Below are 26,322 nucleotides of genomic sequence, written 5' to 3' on the forward strand. Positions count from 1 at the left end.
TATAATGTATATATATATCACTCACTCACACCCTCCCTCACAATTCTAATCCTCACGTTCACTCTCTGTTTCTTTCCCTCATCACCGACTATACACACACAAAATGAATATACTAAATTATCTCCACTATTTCTTCTTGCTTTAAGTACTGAAGAAACAATCAAACTTTTCTTTCAAACTCTTGTCACAAAATCAAATTCCATTCTCACTCTCTTTAACGTGTCTCTGTGGCAGCACCTACAAATTTCTCCATCAAATTTCTATTCCATATTACTTTCTCCTACCACTAGTGCAAGAGCCTTGTCTATTTAATTAAATCAAGAAGAATCAGATATCATCTTTTTCACAATTGAAGAACAGGGGCCGTGAACAAGTAGGAAGTGGAGATTCCGGCACCGTTCCGTCGTTTCTTGACCGATCGTCGCACTGATAGTTGCTACGCGTAGACCTCGAGGTACTGATGCTATTTCTTACTTCTGATCGTCTTTTCCATAGCTTTTCTCTATGTCTTTCTGTGCTCATAGTTTTGAGGTTTTTGCAAAACTATCCTGATAATCCCATTTTTGATTCTAAACATCTTCCCTACATTCTTCTGAGTATGTTTATCTAATAATACTGCGCCGATTCTCGAAAAACTACCGTCGAGTTTCAATTCTGCTTAAAATACCCATTTTGGGGCAAAGCTTCATCCTTTGGGCTGAAAACTATCGCCTTAGCTTAGTGCTAGTAGGATTAGTTGTCATAAACGTCGTTGGTGACGTCCCCATCCAATTTGCTTTTCGAAATTTCGGTTTTGAATTTCTGAGCTAAAAATAATGACCAAAATACCCCTGCGACAGTTTTCGATCCGATAATTTTTCCGAGTTTAGAATACCCTTAGTTACGGCTAATAATAACCTAGGAACCAAGTTTGATCGAAGAAAAATCGAACCACCTAATTACCTAAAGTGGCCGAGCACCCTAAGGGGGAGGAAGGAAAATTCCTTTTTCAAAAATTTGTCCTTTCGTGCTAGGTTATCGTACCTCGGAGTATGTACTACTTCGTGTAACCTTAGTGAGTATTGATTACTGAGTTTCTGATAGATGTTGATGGAATTCTGTGGTTTTTGCTCTAAGGTTTATTTGAGGAGTTTCAAGGAGGAGAAGGCATAGAGTGTGAAGGGACGTTTGAGGAGAACGCTGGAATAACTACGGGTAAGGGCAACTTACCTTACTAGCTAATGCTTTAGGTGTCGACGCATTCGACTTGATTTACTGTTTATGCACTTGTTTGTGTTTTGATTGGGAAAAGTTTTCTGAGGCTTCGGCTGACAATGTAGATGATTCATCTACTGACTGTTTTTGAGATTGAATTATATAATACGTGCTAAGTGGGTAATCTAGGATGTGTGATGCATGCTTTATATGCTAAGTGCTACGTGATTATTCTAGGATGTGTTGATATATGCCATGTTTGTTGACTGTGCTGATTTAATTATGTCTTCTCACTGATATCTGTGTTACTGAAAAGTGAGAATAGCGGGCAGGTCATGCCGATTTTATTTTGAGATTTTGGGGAAAGTTTGATAGGACGAATGAGATTCGGTCCTTGTTATGGTTTTTCATGGATCGAGACATTCTCTGGAGTCATTTGGGAATAGGAGATCTCGAGAATTTATAAGATTTGCGATAAGACAAAAGTGGAAACTATTTTGTAAGGAAAACTCATAAGACATTAAACAACCTTTAAACCTTTTAATAATGATAATAATCTCGAAGGAAAGCTTAGGAGTCAAATCTTAGTTTTTGGAAAACGAGAAGTGTCGTCGGATCCAAGTGTTGAGATATTGGGAGGTTTTGAGTATGTTGATACTCTTGTGCTCTGGGAGCAGTTGTGTTGTTGGGCTATCTGAGAGATAAGCCGGGAAACGGGTAGTTTCCGAGTATGTTGATGCTCTTTGCTCGTTGAGCAGTGTTGACCATCGGATAGAGATGAGTCAGATGATTTGGAGATCATCATGAGTTACAGTTTATACCTTCGGGTACAGTTTATACCTTCGGGTACAGTTTATACCTTCGGGTAATTCGGACATCGACGGGGGATATGATCGACCGTGAGGTTAGGATCGACCTGTTGATTGTCGGGCATAGCGGAGGGAAAAGTCGACCCGCAGGGTTAGGACTGATCCGGCTATGTCAAGGTTGTAAGTGACACTCGAGGGTTATGGTCGACACAATGCCAGTGTTAGGACCGACTCGATCGTGCCCAGCCTACTTCTTCCGGAATCGTTGAGATTGACGTTGCATTGACATATCATGCACTCTAATTAGATTCGTTGGGTTTTGGATGAGTTGATGTTGATAAACATCGTTATGTGTTTTGGATGAGTTGATGTTGATAAACATCGTTATGTGTTTTGATGAGTAGATGTTGATAAATATCGTTACGTGCTTTGATGATTGAATTGTACTAGAGATTTGATAACATGCTATGTTTAAACCTTAGGGTAGACAATGCAGAACTTATATGTATATATACAATATATATATACCCCTTACACTTTACCTATTGTCTTGTATTCTCTATACTATATTCCGTAAGTTGACCCTTGCACGTGCTACCTGTGTTTGGGGGGCTATGTATGCCCTTTTTGTCAGATGTCGTCGATGGATTCTTTCGTGATTCTTCGTCGTTCGGGGAAGACCCGGAGCGAAATGACTACTACTGAGCCTTCGACGTGGACCCGGACTTCATGCATGACCAGATGAGAGTCGATGATGAAAGTATAGGGGATGGGTGTTTAGAGTCTACTAAGGTTGGGTGTTAGTGTCATAGCTTTGACTTATTCTTATTTTTGAGGGCTTGTGTTGCTGACACTTGACCTATCCTTTTGGGATTGTACATTTTGCCTACGGGCGTTACACTTTTCTACTTTCCGTCACTGGAGGTTACTCGTGACGAGGTTGCTACTTACAGCGGGGGCTGTAATTATTATTGTACATTAGTTCGGTTATCTTTAGTTGTTGAGTTTCATTTCCTTTAGTCTCTAATATTATTATCGAAAAAAAAAATATTTCACGTTTTCCGCATTAAGTTTCTTTTGGTTACTAAAGTGACGCCACCGAAATCGGGGTGTTACAAGATCAAGGAATAATATCTGGAGCTTTTACTGAACCCTAAGTTTCGAGGACGAAACTTTCTTTTTGAAGGGTAGTAATGTAAGACCCAAGTTTTTAAGCTTAGAATAAGTGGAAGAGATTTCCATTTACGATTAGGTTTGACGTATCGTGAAGGGAAACCTGAACAAGAGTTTATCGAATGGAATAAATTTATGACGGAGAAAGTTCAGGAAAAGTCTAAGGGTTGCATCAAGGTCGATAAAAGGTATAGCACGATCGAATTACGCTTAAACCTAGGACAAGAACCTTAGGAAAAGACTAAGTTCCACCCTTGGAACACTATAGGAATTTATTCCAAAAATCTTCAGAGAAATGTTAGAACTTCTCTTATTCCATATATAACCATCGTTTCGAGGCGAAACTCTAGGATCTACAAACGTCCGATTCCAATCATCAGAAGTTTGCCGAAACCGAAACCCTGGTATTTCAAAACCCTAGAATCAACCGACAATGAAGACTTTTTCTATTCAGAGCTTCAAATGAAGATTCTACACGCGTACACCCATTTCTCTTAATGATTTCAATCTTTCTTCAGAAGGAAGTTTTCTATTCCGACATTCGATGCCAAAAAGTAACTTATCGGGTAAAATAGTTTTACACCGACTTTGCATTAGTTACCAAAAATACAAGGAGACCTCATTTTAGTTTTGGAATTCTTTCGCCAAAACCTATCTTAGAATTCACGGAGAATGAAGCCGGAAAAATCAGATTCGCGAAACTTTCATTTTACCGCGTTTTGCCAACCTCTATATATAGCAAGAAAGGTGAGAAAAATCACAAAAACTCCTCCATTTTCTCTCCAAGGCCACGAGCTCCATTGAAGGAAGAGGAAGAAGAGATTTTCTTCATTTCTTGCTTGATCGTCGATTAAACAGTTGCTACTTCAAGGTGCCGAGGTATAGTCGCTAATCCTTACCTCTGATCGCTTTTTCCATAGCTTTTCTCTATGTCTTTATGTGCTCATAGTTTTGAGGTTTTTGCAAAACTATCCTGAATACTTCATTTTTGATTCTAAACATCTTCCTTACATTCTTCTGAGTATGTTTAGCTAATAATATCTCGCTGATTCTCGAAAAACTACCGTCGAGTTTCAATTCTTGTGAAAATACCCATTTTGGGGCAAAGCTTCGTCCTTTGGGCTGAAAACTATCGCCTTAGCTTAGTGCTAGTAGGATTAGTTGTCACAAACGTCGTTGGTGACGTCCCCATCCAATTTGTTTTTCGAAATTTCAGTTTTGAAATTCTGAGCTAAAAATATTGACCAAAATACCCCTGCGACAGTTTTTGATCCGATAATTTTTCCGAGTTTAGAATACCCTTAGTTACGGCTAATGATAGCATAGGAAACAAGTTTGATCGAAGAAAAATCGAACCCCACAATTACCAAAAGTGGCCGAACACTCTAAGGGGGAGGGAGGAAAATTCCTTTTTCGAAAACTTGTCCTTTCGCGCTAGATTATCGTACCTCGGAGTATGTATTACTTCGGGTAACCTTAGTGAGTATTGATAGCTTAGTTTCCGATAGATTTTGATAGAATTCTGTGGTTTTACTTTAAAGGTTCATGTGAAGAGTTTCACGAGGAGCAAGGCTTTGCTTGTGAAGAGGAGTTAGAAGATCACCCTGGAGAATCTGCAGGTGAGGGCTACTCACTGAATCTCTAGTTAATGCTTAGGGTCGATGCTTTCGACATTGATTTACTGTTTATGCACTTGTTTGTGTTTGATTGGAAAAATGTTTTCTGAGGCTTCGGCTGACAATGTAGATGATTCATCTACTGACTGTTTTTGAGATTGACTGTTTTTGAGATTGACTTACATGTTATGTGCTATGTGGGTAATCTAGGATGTGTGGTGCATGCTTTATATGCTAAGTGCTACGTGTTTATTCTGAGATGTATTGATATATGACATGTTTGTTGACTGTGATGATTTAATTATGTTTTTCGCTGATATCTGTGATTCTGAGTAGTGAGAATAGCAGGCAGGTCATGCCGATTTTATTTTGAGAGTTTTGAGAAAGTTTGATAGGACGAATGAGATTCGGGCCTTGTTATGGTGTTTTATGGATCGAGACATTCTCTGGAATCATTTGGGGATTAGGAGATCCCGAGAACTTATAAGATTTTGCGATAAGACTAAAAGGATATTATTTTGCAAAGAAAACTCATAAGACATTAAACAACCTCTAAAATCTTCAATTAATGATAATAAACTCGAAAGGAAGCTTAGGATGCAAATCTTAGTTTTGGAAAGCGAGAAGTGTCGTCGGATCCCAAGTGTTGAGAATGTTAAGAAGTTTTGAGTATGTTGATACTCTTGTGCTCTGGGAGCAGTTTGTTTAGCCATCCAAGGGATGAGCCGAGAAGCTTCACTGAGGCGTGAGACCTTGTGAATGCGTGATACTTCACTAAGGCGTGAGACCTTGTGGAAAGCATGGATCTTCACTGAGGCGTGAGACCTCGTGAACAGCATGAGACTTCACGGAAGCGTGAGACTTCGTGCAAGTGTGTAAATTCACTAGGGCGTGAGACCCCGTGAAAGCATAAAACTTCACTGAAGCGTGAGACTTTGTGAATGTGTGAGACTCCACTGAAGCGTGAGACTTCGTGAGAGTATGGATGACTCGAAGAGTTATCGTGAGTGTTTGCACTCATTTTATGATTATTGTATTTTGTCGCAGAATCGACTTTTACCTTAGGGTATGCTTTTAGAGACAATAAGTTAGCTAGAACACGTGGCGACGTGTCGAGTGAGGTCGGAGACGTTGTTTGGCTAATCACATTGCATTCATGCATACATAGGAGGTTAATACACGGCGTGATACCGGACCTCGGTGAATTCCAAAATGTCGTCGGATTCCAAAATGGTCATAAGACCCGGATTTCCGTGTAAGAGCGTTTGTAGACGACTCTTGTAGCAGACCGAAATGGCAGACCTACGGGTTACGGCTGATCTGACTACCGTTGTTGTTGGAGTAAGAGGCACGCGGGCAGAAATGGTCCCACCGTTGCTGGTGCTAGGATTGATCCGTTTGATGCCCATCCGTTTCCGGAATGCATTTGGTTAACTGGGTTAACCGTCATATCATTTCATGCAACATGCATACTGACTTAGTTGCTGAGTGTGATTGATAATTGATAATCCTATTTGATGCATGCTATTTGTTACTACTGTCTTTTATATTCATTATGGAATATGCAACCCTAGGATGTTATCCCTAGCTATAAGCCTAAGTGGCTATTCTATTATCTGTATCTATCGGTGCTATTATTTAAGTAATTCTTTGGAGTTGACCCTCGCGTCTTCTGTGTGTGCTTTGGCGGACTACGCCCTTTGTCAGATGTCTTTGGTGGGCTGGTTCACGACGGTTCACCCTTCAGGGGGAACTAGGGTTGAGATGCTGGAACAGGAGCGCATCGCGGTAGCGAGAGGAGGACGGATGGTTTACATAGACTAGGTCGTTCTGGATTTCGAATTCGGACGACGATCATGCTAGCATGTAGGTTTTAGTGCTGGTGTGAGCTCCTCGAGATGGGATTAGTGTAGGAGTAGAGTCTTAGCTCTGAACATCATTTATTTCTTTGGGGACAGGGTAGTTTCCCACCTATAGCTTTTTGTGTGGTTTCTTTACGGGAATCACAGAGAGTTGGTTGGACTTAGGAGGTCTTGTTTCATGCCGATTGGGCTAACTTATTCTCGTTTTTGAGGTTTGTGTTGCGGACACTTCACCTCTACTTTGGTCTGTACTTATTGCCTACGGGCGTTACTCTCTTTTACTTTCCGTCACTAGGGGTTACTCGTGACGAGGTTGGGTACTTACAGAGGGGGCTGTGATTTATATTGTATATTAGTTCTGTTGTCTTTGCATTTGCGTTTTATTTATTTCAGTCTTGTTTCTATTATCACGAAAAGAAAATAAAATATTCACGTTTTTTCCGCATTAAGTTTATTTTTGGTTACTAAAGTGACGCCACCGAAATCGGGGTGTTACAGATAGCAGCACACTCCCCAAGAAATGTATGCATGGATGCAATATGGTTAGCCGAACAACGAATCGTCCTCACCACGGTACACATGTCTAGCTAGAGTACATTGTCTCTACAATACCCTAAGGTAAACAAGGGAGTGCTAGTCGCACTTGGTAACTTTCCTAGTCACTTTGGCTTTTACCGGCTCGATGTCCTAACAAGTTGCTAAACGAGCAAAAGGGAGTGCTACTCACACTCAGTGATCTTTCAAGTTACTTTGGCTCACCAACTCGATGGCCAAAAGGGATGTTCAATGAACAAGGAGAATACCCCTCGCACTTAGTGGCTTTTCAATTTACCCAGGCTCATCAAGTCGATGGTCGAAAGGCTGCTCAATGAGCAAAGATGGTGCACTCGCACTTGGGGACTTTCCAATCATCCCTGGCTCATCCTTTGGATGGCTAGATAAACTGCTAAAGGAGCAAGAGGTTCTATCGCACTCAAGTATTTTTCTCACACTTAGATCGTCGACCTTTCTCGTTTTCCAAACTCATTGCAGATCCTAAGTCTTTTGAAGAAAGTGTGATTATTATTTGAAGGTGTTCTATCTTTGGTTAATGCATTATGAATTTCATTTATGAAGTCAAGTTCCATTTCACTTTTGTTTCAAAACTCTATAAGTCAAAAGATCCGAACAAACCCAAGTAATTCCCCGAGAAGGTCTCGATCTCCTAACACGACAAAGGTTCGAACCTTCGACCTGTTAATCATTCCCTTAAAAGTTCAGTCACTAGTATGGTCTAACCCCACGTTTCCTCACACTCCGTCGATCCACATATATATATACACATATAATTGCACAATCCAGTTAGTACAATCCAACAAGCATATTTGCAGATATCAACACATCCTATAATTAGCCACTTAGCACATATAAAGCATGTGATTCAGTCAACATCAATCATAGCAACAATCAAATCATAAACACATTTGTCGGCTGAAGCCCCAGAACTCGGAGACACAAGTCTCAAGTTTTAACAACGGCCGAAGTCTCAGAAAACATTTTCCAATTCAGCTCAATCAATATCAAAATGATCAAATAAACAAGTCGAAGTTATCGATGCCTAAGTCATTATCTAGTAGAGTAAGTTTCCCTCACCTCTGGTATGTTCCGCTCCGTCTTGAAAACGCTCTGCTTGCTCCAATTCAGCTCCTCTTGGTTCAGCAAAGTCGGAACCTTAAGCTAAAGCAACATTGCTTAGCTACTAATAAACAATTCAATCTAAAAAATGCTAACTAACGTCGGATAAAGCTTCATGAGCTTCAGAGTATGACATTTAAGCACGAATGGAAGAGTTTCTCCAAATGGGTGAGTTTTGACACATGAAACCAACCCCGAAAATTCTAATATTTACCTTTGCTCACTAAAACGCGGATAACTCGAACTACAGAACTCAGAATAACACGAAACCTAAGCCAAAATTTCGGCGACTTAAAGGGCTACAGTAAGCTTAAGGCCACACGTGCCCAGATTGAAGGTATGAAAAACACTAGAAAGGGGGGGGGGTTTGAATAGAGTTTTTAGCTTTTAGAAATTTCCCTCTAAGATTAAGGATAATCTTTTCGAACTAAATATCACAAGATGTAAGAGTTAAGGGAAGGAGAAAAGCACACAATGATTTTATCCTGGTTCACTAGATAAATCTCTCAAGCTAATCTAGTCCACCCGTTAAGGTGATTTCTTCCTTCTTAGAATGAAGGTAATTCACTATTCAATGATTGTTACAACTGCACTAGCAACCTGCTTAGTGACTAACAATACAATGAACTAGCAGCACTAAGACAACCTTGCCTTAGTCTTCTCAAGAATTCTGACATCACTGGTCTCTCAAGGAACTACAAACAAAGTTTGTGAAAGAGTTCTGTTTACAAAGGAATGCTTCTTAACAAGCAGAAGTAAACACAATAAGAACAGTGAAGAAAATATTGCTAAGGTATTCGCTAAAAGTATTTCACGTGTATGTGCAAAGTTTCTTAGTTGATTTCTTCAGTCTTCAGCCTTTAAATACTCCAAGGTTTAGAATGTGTATACGTTGGATGAATCTGTCCGTTGGAGGGTAGTTCTGGAATTTCCAGAGCCTGCTGTGGCTGATCATCGTAGGTGAGGCAGTTAGAATAGTACATTAGCTTTTGTACGAATGACAGTGACAATGCCTTAGCCTAGTTGACTCTTGATCTTGGGCGTCGCTTCATTTTGGAACTTGTGAAGCTTGTGTGATCAGAGTCACAGCGAAGCTTGGATGTTCAGATCATCAGAACTTCTGCTTCTGGACCGTTCATCAGAACATCTGGCCTTCTGAGCATGAAGTTCTTATGGTCTTGAGAGCCAGCTTACTCTTGGACTTTAGAGCTTCCAAGTCTTCAGCATCTGAACCGTTCCTTAGAACATCTGGTCTTCAGAACTTCAGAGCTTGGATCCTTCAGTGTCCACATCAGAGCTTTCAATCTTCAGAGCATCTGAAGCATTTGCTACCATTCAGAAGAACGTAGTTAGGTGCATAAGCGTTGTGTTGGTTACTCTTGGTCTTCAACTTTTGATTAGTATATCACCTCTGAATCAGAGTCAGAGCCTGTTTGTCACAACTTAAAAAGACAAACGTTAGAGTACCACAATTGTTCATATATAATAATAAACTTGTTATCATCAAAACATAGAGTTGTACCACATGACCAAATCTTGGTCTTACACAGATTTGAGTTTCCTTCCAGTCCTAACACAAGTAAGTCTCGGCCACTACCCAATTTAGCGTTTCAGCGCTTTTTCTTCGATCTAATTTAATTCCTAGGTAACCTTAGGTCATAACTAGGGTAAAAAATGCTCGGAAAGTTTTTAGAAATTGCTATGCTACTAGGTGCTTTTGGGTCCAAACTTTAAGCTCAAAACTCAAAGTTAAAATTTTTGAAAACAAATTTGACAAGGTCGTAGATCGGGGCGTTTATAGCAACTAATTCAAAAGGCACTAGGTTAAGTCGTGAATTTTTGGTTCAAAAAACGAAACTTTGGTGAATATGGGTATTTCCACAGTTTTTCAGATCTACAGCGACTCGATCGAAATCGGCGCGCATCGGTGATAAATATTGTAACACCCCGTTCTTAATTAAAATAATATTGGTATTTTATTTTAATTAAGATTATATCGTATGGTGGTTTATTAGGCGATATAATAATAATTTAATGAAATAAAATATTTTATGTGATGTTGGGTGTGTTTTATGAAATGGAAGAGAGTTAGGGGGTGAAAGTTAGGATTAAAAATGGAGACAAGGACTAGGAGAGATTTTGGGGTTTTTAGTTTAGCCCTTGAGGAATTAGGTTTAGATGGTTAATTAAGGATGGGGGCAGCAGCTAAAGAAAAAAAAGAAAAGAAAAGAAAGAAGAGATGAAGCTGCTCGCGTGAAAGAAGAAGAAGAAGAAGGGAAGAGGAAGTTGCGGTTCGCGTGACAGAAGAAGAAGGGAGGAGAGCCGATGTCGCGTGGAGGAAATAAGGAGAATAAGGGGAGAGGCGCAGCGGTGATCGTGGAGAGGGAGAGGAGAGACCGAGAATCAAGAAGAAAAGGGTCTAGGAGGCTTTGTACCGGTGTCATAGAAGGTAAGGGTCTGAATTTACCTTGTATAATTGTAGTATAACAGGTTGAGTTTAACATGAAGCAAACCCCAACTTCTTTGAAAATTCAGAACTGAGATACTGTGTTGAGTGTTAACATGTGGTGAGCGAAATTGATTTTGATCGAAATTGAGGTTCGGGGGGAAAATTGGGTTCTGTTTCTGCCCGCTCTACCCTAACAGTATGTGCTGTAGAGAGCATAACTCTCTCTACATAATTCCAAATAGAGTTAAACCAATTTTGTATGAAAGCTAACTCATAGAGTTATGTTGGGTAATATTTTCATAATTTTTTGATTGCTGGTTCAATGCCAGAATTATCTGCAAGTTCACTCTATTTCTGCCCGCAGACACCCCGTGTTGTAGAGAGCATAACTCTCTCTACAGAATTCCAAATTGAGTGAAACCAATTTTTTATGAAAGCTAACTCATAGGGTTATGTTGGGTAATGTTTTCATAATTTTTTGACTGCTCGTTTAGTACCAGAATTATATGCAAGCAGGGCCGGCCCTAGGCATGTGCAAGCAGACCCACAGCCCAAGGCCTCCAAGAAGGGGCCCAAAAAAAAAATCGAATTTTTTTTACAGCGGTTATCCTTAAAGAACCGCTGTAAATAATCTATCTTTTACAGCGGTTCGGACCGCTATATAGTCTTTTACAGCGGCGAGCTCTACAGCGGGTCCGAACCGCTGTAAAAGGCCAAATTTAACCTCTGTAAATGACATTTTTTGGCGTAGTGTTCCCATTAAACTTTCTCCAAAAAAACATTTAGGGGTCCATTTTTATTTTTTACCCTGGGCCTCCAAAATGTCGGGACCGACCCTGTCTGCAAGTTTGCTATGTTTCTGTTTATTTCTGGAATTGATTCTGGAACTGGTTCTAGTAATTAATGTGAGACATTTAGTGATTTGGTGTTGCTAGTTTGTCGGTGAAATAGTGAATGATTTGATAATTATATTGAAGTGTTATTTTGTGCAATTTTGGTGTGATTTCCATTATGGAATTTGGTGAGAAAATATGTTACATATTTGGGGCTGGAGTGGTCTCAAATTTGCATGTTTTAATTTATGAGTTTTTGCACGAAATACACTTCATTTATTCAAGAGGCAACGTGTCGGTTTTCCTCGGAAAACAGGGGCTTGTCCCAGAACTGGAGTGGTTCTGGAAGTCTAAAATAGACTTCATTGGTGGTTAACTGTCTAGAGTGGACGCGGTGATACCGCAAAGGTTAACAATTGGTGCCACATGCATGCATTGGAGTCTCACACACTAAGTTTCACGTTTTTCAGTGGCTTTATGTGTTTGGTGAATTGTTGGTGAATTGTTTTGCTGTTGTGGTGAAGTCGTGAAGTTGAATTATTATTCTTCTTAAAGCTTATAATTTTCCGAAGCAATAATAAGAATTGTGAAACTGTATTGAGAGCAAATATTATAATTACTCAAATTTTAAAGAAAAGGTGAAGAGTTTATAAAGCAGAATCTGAATTGTTTACTTGCTCTTTGTTATGCTATATTTTATACAATGTAAGTTCTTACCCTTCTGTTGGAATGATGTTCTATGCGACATCGTACAGGTACTGGAGGTAGAGATGTTGCTCATGAGGAGTAGCTTCGAAGAGTCTTAGTTTATGATATTATTATTCTCATAATAAAATAAAGTGTCTTGCTCTGTAATGTAACAATGGGTAGATATTTTACGTTACTTTTGCTTTTCTGTTGAGAGGATTTTATAACCTCTACTTATGGAAGTTGTTGAATAATTTTCTAAATTATGGCGATGTTGTATTGTTGATGGCCGAAGTGCTTATGGAATTCTTTTCGTAGTATGATGGATTTTATTGGAATAACATGGAAGATAAACCTATTTAAATAGGAGATTATATGCATCTTAGGATTATCTGGCAGGTTCATAAATCTTATTGGCAGGTCTTGTTATTTTAGAAATGCTGAAAATACAGAGGAAACTCTGCCCGTCTTTTTATATAAATTTTTGGGATACATATTTTGTCTGTTGTGCTATGTATGACAGGCTGAAATAATTCATTCTATGAAAACCATATGAACTTATAAATTTTCAAAACACAATCAGTGTTAATTTTAATGAGTTTTCGTGAAGAAGTGTTATACTCCCTAGATATGTTTTTTTTTAACTCGGATAAACGTTTTTTAAATAAAACAATGGGAAAAAGGGGGTGTTACATTAGTGGTATCAGATCATGACCGGTCAGTAGGCTAGGTTTATTAGCATGTTTAATTCCTTTTGTATTCGATATGTGTTTATGACGCAATCGATACGGTTTTGGAATTCTCAGGACAATGGTTGCATGAAGGAATGATGAAGCTATCGCTGAGGCATTGGCAATGTTGGCTGGCACCATTGGGCAAGGTCAGCAGGCAAATGCTGGAAACCAGAATCAGGATGAATTTCGTGCTTTGGGGAAGTTTCAGAGGAACAATCCACCAACCTTTGAAGGAGCATACAACCTTGACAAAGCACAGGCATGGCTGAAAGCAATTGAGAAGATCTTTCGAGTCATGAATTGTACTGATGCGCAGAAGGTGCAGTTTGGCACCCATATGCTTGAGAAAGAAGTTGAAGATTGGTGGGACAGCACTGTTCAGAGGTTTGAAGGTGATGGGATGGAGATTACTTTGGATCTTTTTAAGGGTACATTTCTGGTGAAGTACTATCTAGAAGATGTGCGTGGAAAGAAGGAAATTGAGTTTCTTGAACTGAACCAGGGTAATGGAACTGTGGCGGAGTATGATGCAAAGTTTGAGGAATTGATTAAGTTTTGTCCCCACTAAATACTGCTGAAGCTGAGAGATCTAAGTGTAACAAGTTTGTGAATGGTTTGAGACCTGAGATCAAGAAGGCTGTGGGCTATCAACAAATTGTCCGATTCTCTGATCTGGTTAACAGGAGTAGGATCTATGATGAGGAAAGCAGGGAGAGTGCTGATCAATACAAGTCTTTGAAAGAGAAGAAAGAAAAGGGGCAATTCAGAGGAAAACCATATGGGAATCCTGCTGATAAGGGTAAACAAGAAGCTGGTAATGACAAGAAGCCAAGAGGGGGAGGAGCTCCTAATCCGGTTAGGTGCTACAAGTGTGGTGTTGAAGGACATCGATCTTCTGAGTGTCCCAATTCGGAGGTGAAATGTTTCAGGTGAGGCAAGCTAGGTCACAAGTCTTATGATTGTGAGGATGACCCGGAGGTGACTTGCTACAACTATGGTGAGCAAGGTCACATTAGTACCAAGTGTGACAAGCCGAAGAAGGATCAGACGAGAGGAAAGGTGTTTGCTTTATCTGGTGTTGAGACTACAGCTGAGGATAGACTAATTCGAGGTACGTGCTTTATCAATGGTACATCTTTGGTTGCCATTATTGATACGGGTGCGATGCATTCTTCATTTCTTGGGAGCTTGAGAGTAAGATGGAAGAATCCTACCCCGAGTTATTCGTTTAAGAAAATTTTTGAGGGCGAAAATTCTTAAGTGGGGGAGAAATGTAACACCCCGTTTTTAATTAAAATAATATTGGTATTTTATTTTAATTAAGATTATATCGTATGGTGGTTTATTAGGCGATATAATAATACTTTAATGAAATAAAATATTTTCTGTGATGCAGGGTGTGTTTTATGAAATGGAAGAGAGTTAGGGGGTGAAAGTTAGGATTAAAAATGGAGACAAGTGTTAGTTTTTTATCTATTAAGTTTAAATTAAAGATTAAATAATGGATTTTCTATTTATTTAATTAAGATAAAACTAATCAGGTTATGGTCCATTTAATTGTTAATTGGCTTAATTGCACATTTGCTCCCTCATCTTTCACCTTTGTGCAAAGTCTCTCCCCCATGTTTAAAATGAGCGAATTTGCTCCCTCATGTTTTAATTTGTGAAAATTAGGCCCCTCCGTTAAGTTGCCATCCAAAATTTAACAGACTTTACTAATGTGGCCTCATTACTTGACGTGGCTCTGACATTGCACGCCATTAGGATGCCATGTCACATAAATTCCTTTTCTTTTCCTTTAAAAATATTTCCTTTTTCTTTTAACTTAATTTTTTTTTCAAATTTTTATCTTCTTCAACCCATTACACAGCACCACCACCACCACTCCCTTCTTCTTCTTCTTCCCTCTTCATCCAACACCATGAACTTGAACTCAAATCGTACACAGCAAAACCCATAGATGTTGAATCAAACTCAAACTACCTAGAAAACAGGATGAATCAACAACAATTTTCTCCCTGATTCAAAGTAACACAACCCATAAAGGGTTTCAAGCACAGCCCCTGAGCTCCGCCGCGGTCACAACCACTACAAACGCAGCAACGACCGCCGTCCTCCCCGATCTCCCCATCGAAGGTCTTTGAATGAGTTTGATTTTCTGGGTTTTCATGAGACCATGGAAGAAAGAGGATGAATTTTCTGGGTTTGGTTGAAGAAGATGAGAGATGGAGGTTTCAGGAAATCTAGATTTCATATGAATAAGAGATTTGAGATTGAGAGGTGGGTTGAGGGAAAGAGGGAGGGGTGGTTTTTGGCACTGATTCTGCAGAGAGGATGAACGAAGAACAACAAGGAGGGAATGTTTAAATGGGTTCTTCATTTTGTTTGTTAATTTTTTAGAAGTTGAAGAGGGGGAAAGATCACAGGAAGAGAACATTGGTCAAGAAGATGTATTTTTTTTTTTAAATTTCATGGTCCTTTTTTACGGTATATATATTAAAAACATGGAGGGTAGGTGTAAATAGGAAACAGTGATGCAAATAGCAAGCCATGTCAGCCAATTCTGTTAACTTTTAGACGGTTCACTGACGGAGGGGCCTAGTTTTCACAAATTGAAATATAAGGGAGCAAATTCGCTCATTTTAAACATGGGGGAGGGACTTCGCACAATGGTGAAAGATGAGGGAGTAAATGTGCAATTAAGCCTTGTTAATTTCAGCCCACTGACTTAGTAAAAGGGAATCTTGATACCCACTAAGTCAGTTGAGGGTATTCAGAAAACTACCTTTATTCAATCACGTGTGAGTTTGTGATGGTTTTGAAACTCTATAAAGAAGACTTATGCTGCTCTCTGAAAATTAACGGTCCACTTAACCCACTCCTCTATTCAGAAAAAACAACACCATCTAGTTTGAGTAAGTGATGGATTGGAAATCAAAGTAGAGAGCAGTTCCTCCATTTCAATTTCTCGCAATGGTTGGAGGTATATAACATGATCTTCATTTTGCTTCCGCTGTTAACTGATCTGAATATGTTGTTTAGTGAATTGACATGTTTAGATCAAAATTAGTCTTACATTTGGTATCAGAGCATGTATCATCTCTGCCTTGCGTGGTAATTTTGATTTCCATGAATGAACCTCGGATGTTTTATTTTGATTATTCTGAATCGTACCCTAGTCAGTATCCATCTTGTGTGTTAAAACGTTCGTGGGCCTTAACTGGGTCATAATGACTCAGATAAAGGAAAAAGATGACTCTGATGCAGCCTTGTTTTCGTTTTTTTGCTGCTGAGTATTCCTGAACGTTATATGGGTTATCTATATACTTTAGAAAAGAGGAAGGCTATGAGCCCCACCTCCATGACATGGCACTCCAAGACCCACTCTCCACCACCCCCCTCTTTACGTGACAAGTGTCACCTCCTAATTATTTTGGACCTGAATTGTAAAAGCCCAATTACATATTTCAGTTTTTAGCCCATTAATCAAAGAATGGGGTTTTTCATTTAATGGTTCAATGACTCTTAATTTGTTTCCAAGCTTCTGATGCAAAAACAATAAAAACGTAATAATTTTCACCTGTGCGTTTTAAATCAAATTGAATGAAAATTCTGTAAATGCATTGACCAAAACTTAATCAAAATAATAATTAAATGGTGTTGATTTGAACTATTTCTGTCAATTACATGGGCCCATATTATTTAAACTTCAAAAACTGAAATTGTTTTGCTACTCCCCATTTTTACGTTACTATTGATTTGGTAATAAATGCTTGACCTCACAATTCAATTCGGCCCATATAATTTCATTGAAAAGATGAATATGCTTGACCAGAAAGCTGAGGATCAACAGTTATCAGCGGAGGAGTGCATTGCTAGGAAGGAGTTATTGGCTGAATACTGGCGGGTCGCGAATCTGAATGAATCCCTTCTGTGTCAGAAGTCTAGAATTCGTTGGCTCCGTGAAGGGGATGCTAATACGAGCTTTTTTCATGGTATTGTGAAATGGAGAAGGAGGATTAATACTCTAAAAGGAATTGATGTGAATGGTGTGTGGGTTGAGGATCCAGTAGTAGTCAAAGAAAATGTCAGAAATTTTTTTGAGCAAAAATTCAAGGAAATAGGAGGAGCTTCACCAAATCTAGATGGTATTTGTTTTAAACAGTTGTCCGCTACAGATAATGAGCTCCTTACGACATAATTTGATTTGGATGAAATAAAGGATGCTGTGTGGGACTGTGATGGGAATAGGTGCCCTGGACCAGATGGATATAATTTCACATTCTTGAAAGAATTCTGGGATTTACTGAAGGGGGATGTGAAAAAGGTGCTGGATGATTTTCACTCAAATGGAAGATGGACTAGAGGTACTAATTCTTCATTTATCTCTTTAATTCCAAAAGTGGACTCTCCTATGAACCTCAATGACTACCGACCAATTTCTTTGGTTGGATGTGCGTTACAAGATAGTTACTAAAATTCTCGCGGCTCGAATCAAACGGGTGTTAGCCAAAGTAATTGATGATAATCAATTTGCTTTTCTGGGGGGTAGGAGCATGCTTGACAGTGTAGTCATTGCAAAAGTGATTCATGAGGCTAAGTTCTTAAGGGATCCAACTATTGTCTTTAAGGTGGATTTCGACAAAGCTTACGATTCAGTTCGTTGGGAGTTTTTGTTCTATATGCTGAGGAGGTTTAATTTTTCAGAGAAGTGGATTATATGGGTGAGGGGTTGCTTGGAATCTACTTTTGTCTCTGTTCTAGTTAATGGGAGTCCTACAAGTGAGTTCAGGATGGAAAAGGGTATCCGGCAGGGGGACCCTATTGCTCCCTTTCTTTTTTTGGTTGTGGCTGAGGGTCTCTCTGGTATATTGAGGCAGGCAGTTTCTCTTAATATTTTTAAACGTTTGAAGATAGGAGGTGTTGATGGAGTAGATATTTCTCTTTTGCAATTTGCAGATGATGCTCTGTTTATGGGAAAAGCAAGTGTGCAGAATATGGTAGCTTTAAAATGTGTTCTTCGGTGTTTTGAATTGGTGTCTGGAATGAAGATTAATTTTCACAAAAGCAAAATTGCAGGGGTATCAACATATGAGAACATGGTAAGCCGGTTTGCAGCTTTGTTGAACTGTAAGGTAATGTCTATTCCCTTTATTTATTTGGGTCTGCCCGTAGGAGGAAATCCTAGGCGTTTGGAATTATGGGAACCAATCATTTGTAAGCTCCGGAAGAAGCTCTCTATTTGGAAGGGTAAGCAATTGTCTTTTGGGGGTAGACTCTGTTTAATCAAAAGTGTTATGTCTGCACTTCCCTTGTATTATATATCTTTTTTTAAGATACCGAAAGGGATAATCAACTCATGTCGAGGTTTTTATGGTGTGGCTCGGATGATGTGAGGAAGATAAATTGGGTTAGTTGGGAGCAAGTTTGCAAACCAAAGCTGGAAGGTGGGCTTGGTGTTAAGGATTTGGAAATATTCAACAAAGCCCTACTTGGAAAGTGGCGCTGGCGCATGCTACATGAGAAGGACCAGTTATGGCGGAAACTTTTGTATGTGAAATATGGGAATGGTCAGCTGACAAATTCTTCTATAAGGTGGAAAGATCTAAACTCTGTTTGCGTTGGAAACTCTGCTGGATATTGGTTCGAAAGGTGTTTGAGCAGGAGAATTGGAGAAGGAGATGATACTATGTTTTGGGAAGATAACTGGATGGGTGGAGGTAATTTTAAGATTAAATTTCCTGAACTTTTTGCACTCTCTAATCAACATAATAAGAGAATAATTGACATGGGGTTCTGGGGTGAACATGGTTGGAGATGGGCTTTTAATTGGAAAGGTCGGTTGGATGGGGAAAATCAGAGGCAGTTTGAGGAGCTGTCACGTGTTTTGTCTAGTTTTAACCCTGTCCTGGGTAGTAAGGATACTTGGGTATAGATCAAGGAGGGTGATGGTCAATTCTCGGTGAGTTCGGCATATGATTCCATTGTGGTTCATCAACCTGAATTAGAGGAGGTTGCTTTTAAACACCTCTGGAAGATTTCGGCCCCATCAAGTGTTATTTTCCTGGGTTGGCGTGTTTTGGTTAATAGGATAGCCACAAAGGTTAATTTATTGAGGAGAAATGCACTGGTTGGTGATGTAATTTGTTCTCTGTGTATTGCAGCTGATGAATCTACGTTTCATCTATTGTTTGTTTGTTCCTTTTCTTGGCAGGTTTGGTCATTGGTGCTTAAATGGTTGGGATTTCATTTTGTGTCTCCTGGCGCGATTTTAGACCATTTCAACCAATTTGTTGGGACTAGCTGCTGTTCAAACAAAGTTGGATTGGCATTAATCTGGCTAGCTGTGGTGCATCAGATTTGGACCGGGAGGAATGGAGTAATTTTTCGGGGTAGTATTCCTGATCCCGTTGTGTTGTTTGATTTGATCAAGAGTAAGGCCTGGGAGTGGTTAAGAGCAAAGAATAAGAGATTTCTTCATTCGTTCTCAGAGTGGTGTATGGAACCTATTGCCTGTTTATCTGATATGTAAGTTTGAGTTTTGGTACTGTGTTGTGTGGCTTTTGTATCTGTGCTCACGTAAGGCAGTGGTGGGTTATCATCATTCTAGTGTTGATTCTCAAGTGTTCCAGTAGGCTTGGAAAGTTCCTGATTTTGCTACATTATAATTAAGGATTTGGTGGCTTTGATCTGATAATTTGATGCTTGTATATAATTGGAGGATTGAATTGATTAACTCAAAGGATTATTTGAAGGCTCCTTGCTATCACATTGCTGATTTCGTATTTTGGCTTGGATGAGGATATTAGTCTTTAGACATTGTGGTTTGTGGGTTGCTCCTTGGGAATTTCGCTTTGATTTTAGTGAGTTAGTACTCTTTTTCCTTCACTAGGTTTTCCCAAGGGGGTTTTTCCTAGTAAGGTTTTGATGAGGCTTTCTCGCTAAATTCTGTTTCCAAGGAGTTGGGGGGTTTTTGTGGGTGTTTGTTGGATCATTGTAACTGTAACTGAGATAAAGTTACATTAGTTCTCACTCTTTTCTCTGTTCTTTTTTCATTTGTATTGGGTTGAAGTACCCATTGTACTTCCCTTCAATATATTTTCAATTGCTTATCAAAAAAAAAAATATAGTAATTTTTGCTATCATGAAAGTGTATATGGTCAATTCCATTCGGACCATTAAATTTCCTAAAATAAGTTTTGCAGTCATTAAATTTTGAACCAATCAACGTGAGAATCATGGCCAGTGATTTATATTTTGAAAACGCTGATTTTATGTTGGGCTTTACAAACACATACCATTGTATTTTTGGACATTTGTTGACCGAAGATTAATACTCATCAATCATACGGAAATAATTTTTTCACAAACCCTTCATTCAGACTATATATACACCCCTCATGTGACATTTCTCCTCCATCATTCCCAGCATTTTCCATCATTCCTTGCATATTTCAACTTAACCTCCTTTTTGATGGCTTCAAGGATCGACGATCTGGCAAAGGTGGATGCCTCCAAAGAAACTTGGACAATTGTTGCCAAAGTTAGTCATCTATGGCTTAGTCCGAGCCTATATGGCTCAAAGCTACCATTTTCAATGGATATGATACTGATGGATGACAAGGTATACTATTTTTTGATTATTTAAACGTTTTTCCCCTATTTTTCTTATGCATTCCTAAATTGCTTAGTTTGTTTATTTTTAAAATGTCAGGGCTGCAAGATACATGCTACTGTTAGGAAGACTTTGATATATCGATTCCAGTCTTCGCTAACTGAGGGAAAAGTATACCAGATTTCCTACTTTGGTGTGGGCGAGAGCGGACGTGATTTTCGCCCGACCGATCATCCATTCAAGATCAACTTTGATATTCAGACTTCTGTACGACTACTACCTAACAAGGCTATCAACTTAACGCCGTACTCTTTCGTTCCACTTGCTGACATTATGTATAAGGACCTTGATACATCATTCCTTATAGGTATTTACTCTTCTGCAGCATCTTGATCTTTTCAAAAAAAGTAATTAATTTTTGTTACAATTTTTTAATACTTTTTTTTCACCAGATGTAATTGGTATTCTGACGGGCGCAAGTGGAGAACAAGAGTTCGAATAAGAAACTATTAGAGAAATGAAAACAGTTTATTGATTCAGATAGTTTAGAGACGAATTCCCACCAATCTTCAAAATCTTTCTTCAGGTATCCAGCAAAAATTTCATTCAATAGGTCCTAAAACTGAAGATTTCAACCATCTGAGAAGGATCTAATCACATAATAATTGGAGCCTTCTCAGTCATAGTTTGGACATCTGATGGCAGTATCTTCTGTATAAAGCTTTCAACTATACAATGAAAAATTGACACAAGTAAGATGAAAAAAATCCATTTAGTGAAGTGAGCCAAGAAAACTCTCAACAACATTAGAAGAAAAGTTTAAAACTAACATGACACAATATAAAAATTTAGCTAAAATGGAGCTACCATATAACATGAGTGTATGATTAATATCATTTGAATTTAGTTCTTTACTCCTCAAATTAATTTTGCAGGTATCTTACTCCATGTGAAGCCGCGTGGAGAACATTCAAATATGATATTCATGATAGGTGGCCTCCAGTGTTGAGATTAGGATTTCATCTTCCAAACCAACAAAGTGTTTTATTCAAAGAGAATGACGATTTGGACGTTGTGAAGGAAAACTCAACTAAAAAGGGCACTCAATTCTTGGCATGGATGGATGCCAACAAGAAGTACTCGGAGGGGAGAAATCTAACATATGCAGAATTTCCTTCCAAGTTTGTGTACAACAAAAAATCAACAATATGGCTTCCTAGGAAAAGAGGCATTTCTCTTGGTCGCTTGCAATTTATTGCTCCTGGAATGGGAGAAAATTACTACATGCGTGTTTTATTAAATAGGCAAAAAGGTTGTGACAGTTTTAAAAGCATAAGAACTGTAAAGGGTGTTGTTTATCCCACATTCCGCGATGCATGCGAAGCGATGGGATTACTGGAGGATGACCGAGAGTATGTTGATGCAATTTCAATTGCAAGTGAGCTTGGTTCCGGATCTCAACTAAGGAAATTATTTACCAGAATGCTGATGACAAACTTGATTTCTAGGCCACAAGAAGTTTGGAGAAAGTCTTGGACTCTTTTAAGTGATGGGATTTTATATGACAGAAGAAAAACACTCAACATTCCAGGTATTTCATCAAAATTATTTTTAAAGCCATAATTAGATATATATTTTTTTATCCCTTAAGAAGTAGTATGCATGTATTTTTTTAACATGTATAATTCTATAACGTTGGAATAACTTGATTTCCGTATTTGTTTAACATATTGTTGGAATAACTTGATTTAACATGTATAGTCGTTCTGTGTTTAATATCCAGAACATAAAACTACTACCAGATTATAAAAATAATTCTAAATTGAAATTATCAAAATATGGTGAGTGTGATTAGGAATGTAACTTAAAGTTGTGTAAGTTCATTTTCTTTCTCACCATGTAAAAAAAATCAAAATTGAAGCATTTAAATCAATTTTCTAATTTAAATTATTTACCTTATTTCATTTAATTTCATTGAGATCTTCGTATAGAGGATGAAGAATTACAGAACTTATGTCTGATTGAGATTGAAAAAATATTGCAAGGCAATGGAAGGTCACTGAAGGAATTTTCATGTTTACCATACCCTAAATTTTCAGAAATTCATAATTTTGAAAATAGATTCATTGCAGATGAGTTGAATTATAATAGGGATGAAATGGTAAAGACTCATGATGAATTGGTCGGTTCTCTTACTTCAGAGCAAGAGATTGTTTATAAGAATGTTTTGGATGTTGTTTTGTCTGATAACGGTGGATTCTTTTTTCTATATGGTTTTGGAGGAACTGGAAAAACATTTGTCTGGAATACATTATCTGCTGCTTTGCGTTCAAGGGGCCTTATCGTCTTAAATGTCGCATCTAGCGGAATTGCATCGCTATTGTTACCTGGAGGTAGAACTGCTCATTCAAGGTTTTCTATTCCTATTTCAATAAATGAGATTTCAACTTGTAATATTCGTCACGGTTCCCCAAAAGCTGAATTATTGAAATAAGCAAGCCTAATTATTTGGGATGAGGCACCTATGTTAAACAAACATTGCTTTGAAGCTTTAGACAGATCTCTTAATGACATTATGAAGACTCAGTTTACCCATGGTTATGACATTCCATTCGGAGGTAAAGTTGTGGTACTAGGAGGCGACTTTAGACAAATACTTCCAGTTATTTCCAAAGGAAGTCGTTCAGAAATTGTCGGTTCAGCTATCAATTCTTCATATTTGTGGAAGCATTGCAAGGTCATGAAGCTGACTATTAATATGAGATTGCAAAATGCTACATCGACTTCTTCAGCAGCAGAAATAAAAGAGTTTGCTGATTGGTTGCTTCAAGTGGGAGATGGTACAGTTAAAACGATTGATGAGGAAGAAACACTTATTGAGATTCCTCCAGATCTTCTTATTGAACAGTGTAAGGAACCGTTGCTTGAATTAGTTAATTTTGCATATCCAAAACTTGCACATAATTTGCAAAAAAAATCATTCTTCCAAGAAAGAGCGATCCTTGCACCAACACTTGAATGTGTAGAGGAAATCAACAACTTTATGTTAGGAATGATTCCTGGTGATGAAACAGAATATTTGAGTTGTGATACTCCTTGCAAGTCAGACGAAGATTCGGGTGTCAATGCAGAATGGTTTACATCTGAATTCTTAAATGATTTCAAATGCTCTGGAATTCCAAACCATGCAATTAAACTAAAAGCTGGTGTCCCTATCATGCTCATTCGAAACATAGACCAAGCTGCAGAGTTGTGTAATGGCACTCAAATGATAGTCAATGCTTTGACTAAATATATAATTGTTGCTACCGTTTTAAATGGAAACAATATGGGTGAAACAACATTTATTCCAAGGATGAGTTTAATGAAGGATCACGCGCTTACCACTACGCCAAAACCAATTGGTGTTAGTGAGGGCGCAACGTTATTTCTTATAGCGTAGCAGACAGCGCCCCGTTTCGAATGCTACCTGCAGGCAGGATGCTGGCCCACCTGGACCCAACAATCCCCCCCCCAAGCACCTGCCAGCCAAACTAGCTGCACAGCATGCCTTCCGTGGGATTCGAACACGGGACCTGGCTCTGATACCACTTGAAGGATCACGCGCTTACCACTACGCCAAAACCAATTGGTGTTAGTGAGGGCGCAACGTTATTTCTTATAGCGTAGCAGACAGCGCCCCGTTTCGAATGCTACCTGCAGGCAGGATGCTGGCCCACCTGGACCCAACATTTAACTCCATCTAATTCTGACATTCCATTCAAATTCCAGCGTAGACAATTCCCTGTTGCTCTATGTTTTGCAATGACTATAAATAAAAGTCAGGGGCAATCTTTATCTCATGTTGGACTATATTTGCCAAGGCCTGTCTTTACTCACGGGCAGCTATATGTTGCACTTTCTAGAGTTAAATCTAGAAAAGGGTTGAAGATGCTTATCATAGATGACGAAGGAGTTGTATCAAACACTACACGCAACGTAGTGTATCAAGAAGTCTTTGATAATATTTGACATGTAAGTTTTTATTTATCTTATAAGTAATTTCAATTTAAATGGTAGAAATATAAAAACTGATATGGGTATTATATTTATTGTTATACAGCAAAAAAGGATATCAAGCAAGTTATTGATCATCTAATTTGAAGGTATAATGACGTTTCTATATGGTTAGTTTACCACTTTCAAATTATACACAGTTTATATTTGTATTAGTTACTGATTATTACACTAATAATTTTTTCTTCCTTTCTAGGTTCTATAGCACAAATTGACAACAAGCTCCGTTATGATGTCTTTAACATTAATCATGGACTACAAAGGCTATAGGGTTCATGTTGTTGTCATTGTTATGTTTATCTTATTTCAATTGTCATGTAATGCATTACTTAAAAATGTGTTTTTTATTACTATTCAAGTAATGACACTTTGAGGTATCTACAAACCTCATCGAATAAATATTTTTACTATGGTCAATTCATCTACATGTTTGTGACATATGTTTTATCCCATATCTTTGATAATTACTCAAAAGAGACTAAACTAAGCTAAAAACACATTACTACTGATTTATCTTTATAATAAATTTAATCGCCGTGCAACGCACGGGTAAAGAACACTAGTATAATATATAACGTAAGGTTTAACACAACAGATGATTTGGCCGAGTGGTGGTGAACTCGCTGCATTACGCTGGTGGCCTGGGTTCAGCGCCCATTTGGGGCCTTTTTCTGTTATTTTTTTGCAGATTTTGAAATGCAATCTGAATCTGTTTGTATACCTGATGTCATGCTGTTATCACAAAATTCTGTTTTATCACACGGATATCTACTTGCTATCTGTTTGTTTCGTAACAGTTTATTAAGATTGAATTTATTAAGCTTGCTATTTGAATATACAACATGTTTATCGGTTTACTTAGTTTACTTAGTGCATGACTTTGTTGTGAATAATATATACACACATGTATTATTTATTTCTTGAGAATTGCATGCATGTTTTTTATGATGATATACATGCAATAGTGATGAATAATACTTGTGCAAAATTACTGTTTTTATTTGCTTTAAGTTATGCAGTTCTAAATGTTAAGTGATTGATATGATTTCAAATAATTAGGGAGTGGCCACAACATCTTTAATTAATTAAAATTGTATGTTAAGTTTAAGAATCACATTAAGAACATTACTTGTAGCTAATCATATGTAATGTGATGAAATCTGCCCACAGGAATTTTATTATATTTGTATGGTTAACTGGGATAGAATATTAGATTATATTTTTTAATCTGCCCACAGGAATTAAGGAAAGGAACATAATTTAATAGTTTTATCATGAGGTTAAGTGGTGAGTCCAATTGAGTGAGACTTCGGCCTACAAGCAAGTTTTATGTCACTAGATTCATAATTAAGCATGATTTACATTGGTAAAACATGAATTTTTTTCTGTCTCAAATTGTAGATAATGAGTATGTATATTTTGAAATTGCAGTTATTTAACCTGCAAGTATCTCTGATATTAAGTGTCAAATTCCCGAGCTGAGGGGTGATAATCATAAGGTATGGAAGGAAAGGATTCTCCTTCATTTAGGCTGGATGGACATTGACTATGCTATAAGGAAAGCTGAGCCTGCGGCTATTACTGAATCCAGCACTCCAGATGTAGTTGATCTTTATGAAA

General features: G+C 38.2%; 2 protein-coding genes, 1 long non-coding RNA gene and 1 pseudogene across 3 annotated transcripts; all 4 read left to right on the forward strand.

Annotated features, from left to right (window-relative positions):
• Positions 1-4,547: 4,547 nt before the first annotated feature.
• On the forward strand, positions 4,548-12,677 carry LOC130745139 (uncharacterized). Its single transcript, XR_009021549.1, has 2 exons — positions 4,548-4,795; positions 12,366-12,677. It is a non-coding gene; the product is annotated as an uncharacterized LOC130745139 (long non-coding RNA).
• Positions 12,678-13,152: 475 nt separating this feature from the next.
• On the forward strand, positions 13,153-14,291 carry LOC130744453 (uncharacterized). The gene is made up of 3 exons (XM_057596637.1): positions 13,153-13,565; positions 13,715-13,960; positions 14,048-14,291. Exons 1-3 carry the CDS (start codon positions 13,153-13,155, stop codon positions 14,289-14,291), a joined length of 903 nt encoding a protein of 300 aa, XP_057452620.1.
• A 4,338-nt stretch (positions 14,292-18,629) lies between these two features.
• On the forward strand, positions 18,630-19,563 carry LOC130744454 (uncharacterized). Its single transcript, XM_057596638.1, has 2 exons — positions 18,630-18,751; positions 19,246-19,563. Exons 1-2 carry the CDS (start codon positions 18,713-18,715, stop codon positions 19,561-19,563), a joined length of 357 nt encoding a protein of 118 aa, XP_057452621.1. The 5' UTR covers positions 18,630-18,712.
• A 942-nt stretch (positions 19,564-20,505) lies between these two features.
• On the forward strand, positions 20,506-24,657 carry LOC130744456 (uncharacterized; annotated as a pseudogene).
• Positions 24,658-26,322: the final 1,665 nt, after the last annotated feature.

Source organism: Lotus japonicus, chromosome 3 (assembly GCF_012489685.1).
Source record: "Lotus japonicus ecotype B-129 chromosome 3, LjGifu_v1.2".
In the NCBI taxonomy this organism is placed as follows: Eukaryota; Viridiplantae; Streptophyta; class Magnoliopsida; order Fabales; family Fabaceae; genus Lotus; species Lotus japonicus.

Coding starts and splice junctions, on each gene's coding strand:
- LOC130744453 (XM_057596637.1), top strand. CDS start 13,153: ATGTTGGCTGGCACCATTGGGCAAGGTCAGCAGGCAAATGCTGGAAAC. Junction 13,566..13,714: donor GTGGCGGAGTATGATGCAAA/GTTTGAGGAATT, acceptor TCTGGTTAACAG/GAGTAGGATCTATGATGAGG. Junction 13,961..14,047: donor TCGGAGGTGAAATGTTTCAG/GTGAGGCAAGCT, acceptor AGGTCACATTAG/TACCAAGTGTGACAAGCCGA.
- LOC130744454 (XM_057596638.1), top strand. CDS start 18,713: ATGATACTATGTTTTGGGAAGATAACTGGATGGGTGGAG. Junction 18,752..19,245: donor AGATAACTGGATGGGTGGAG/GTAATTTTAAGA, acceptor TTTTCTTGGCAG/GTTTGGTCATTGGTGCTTAA.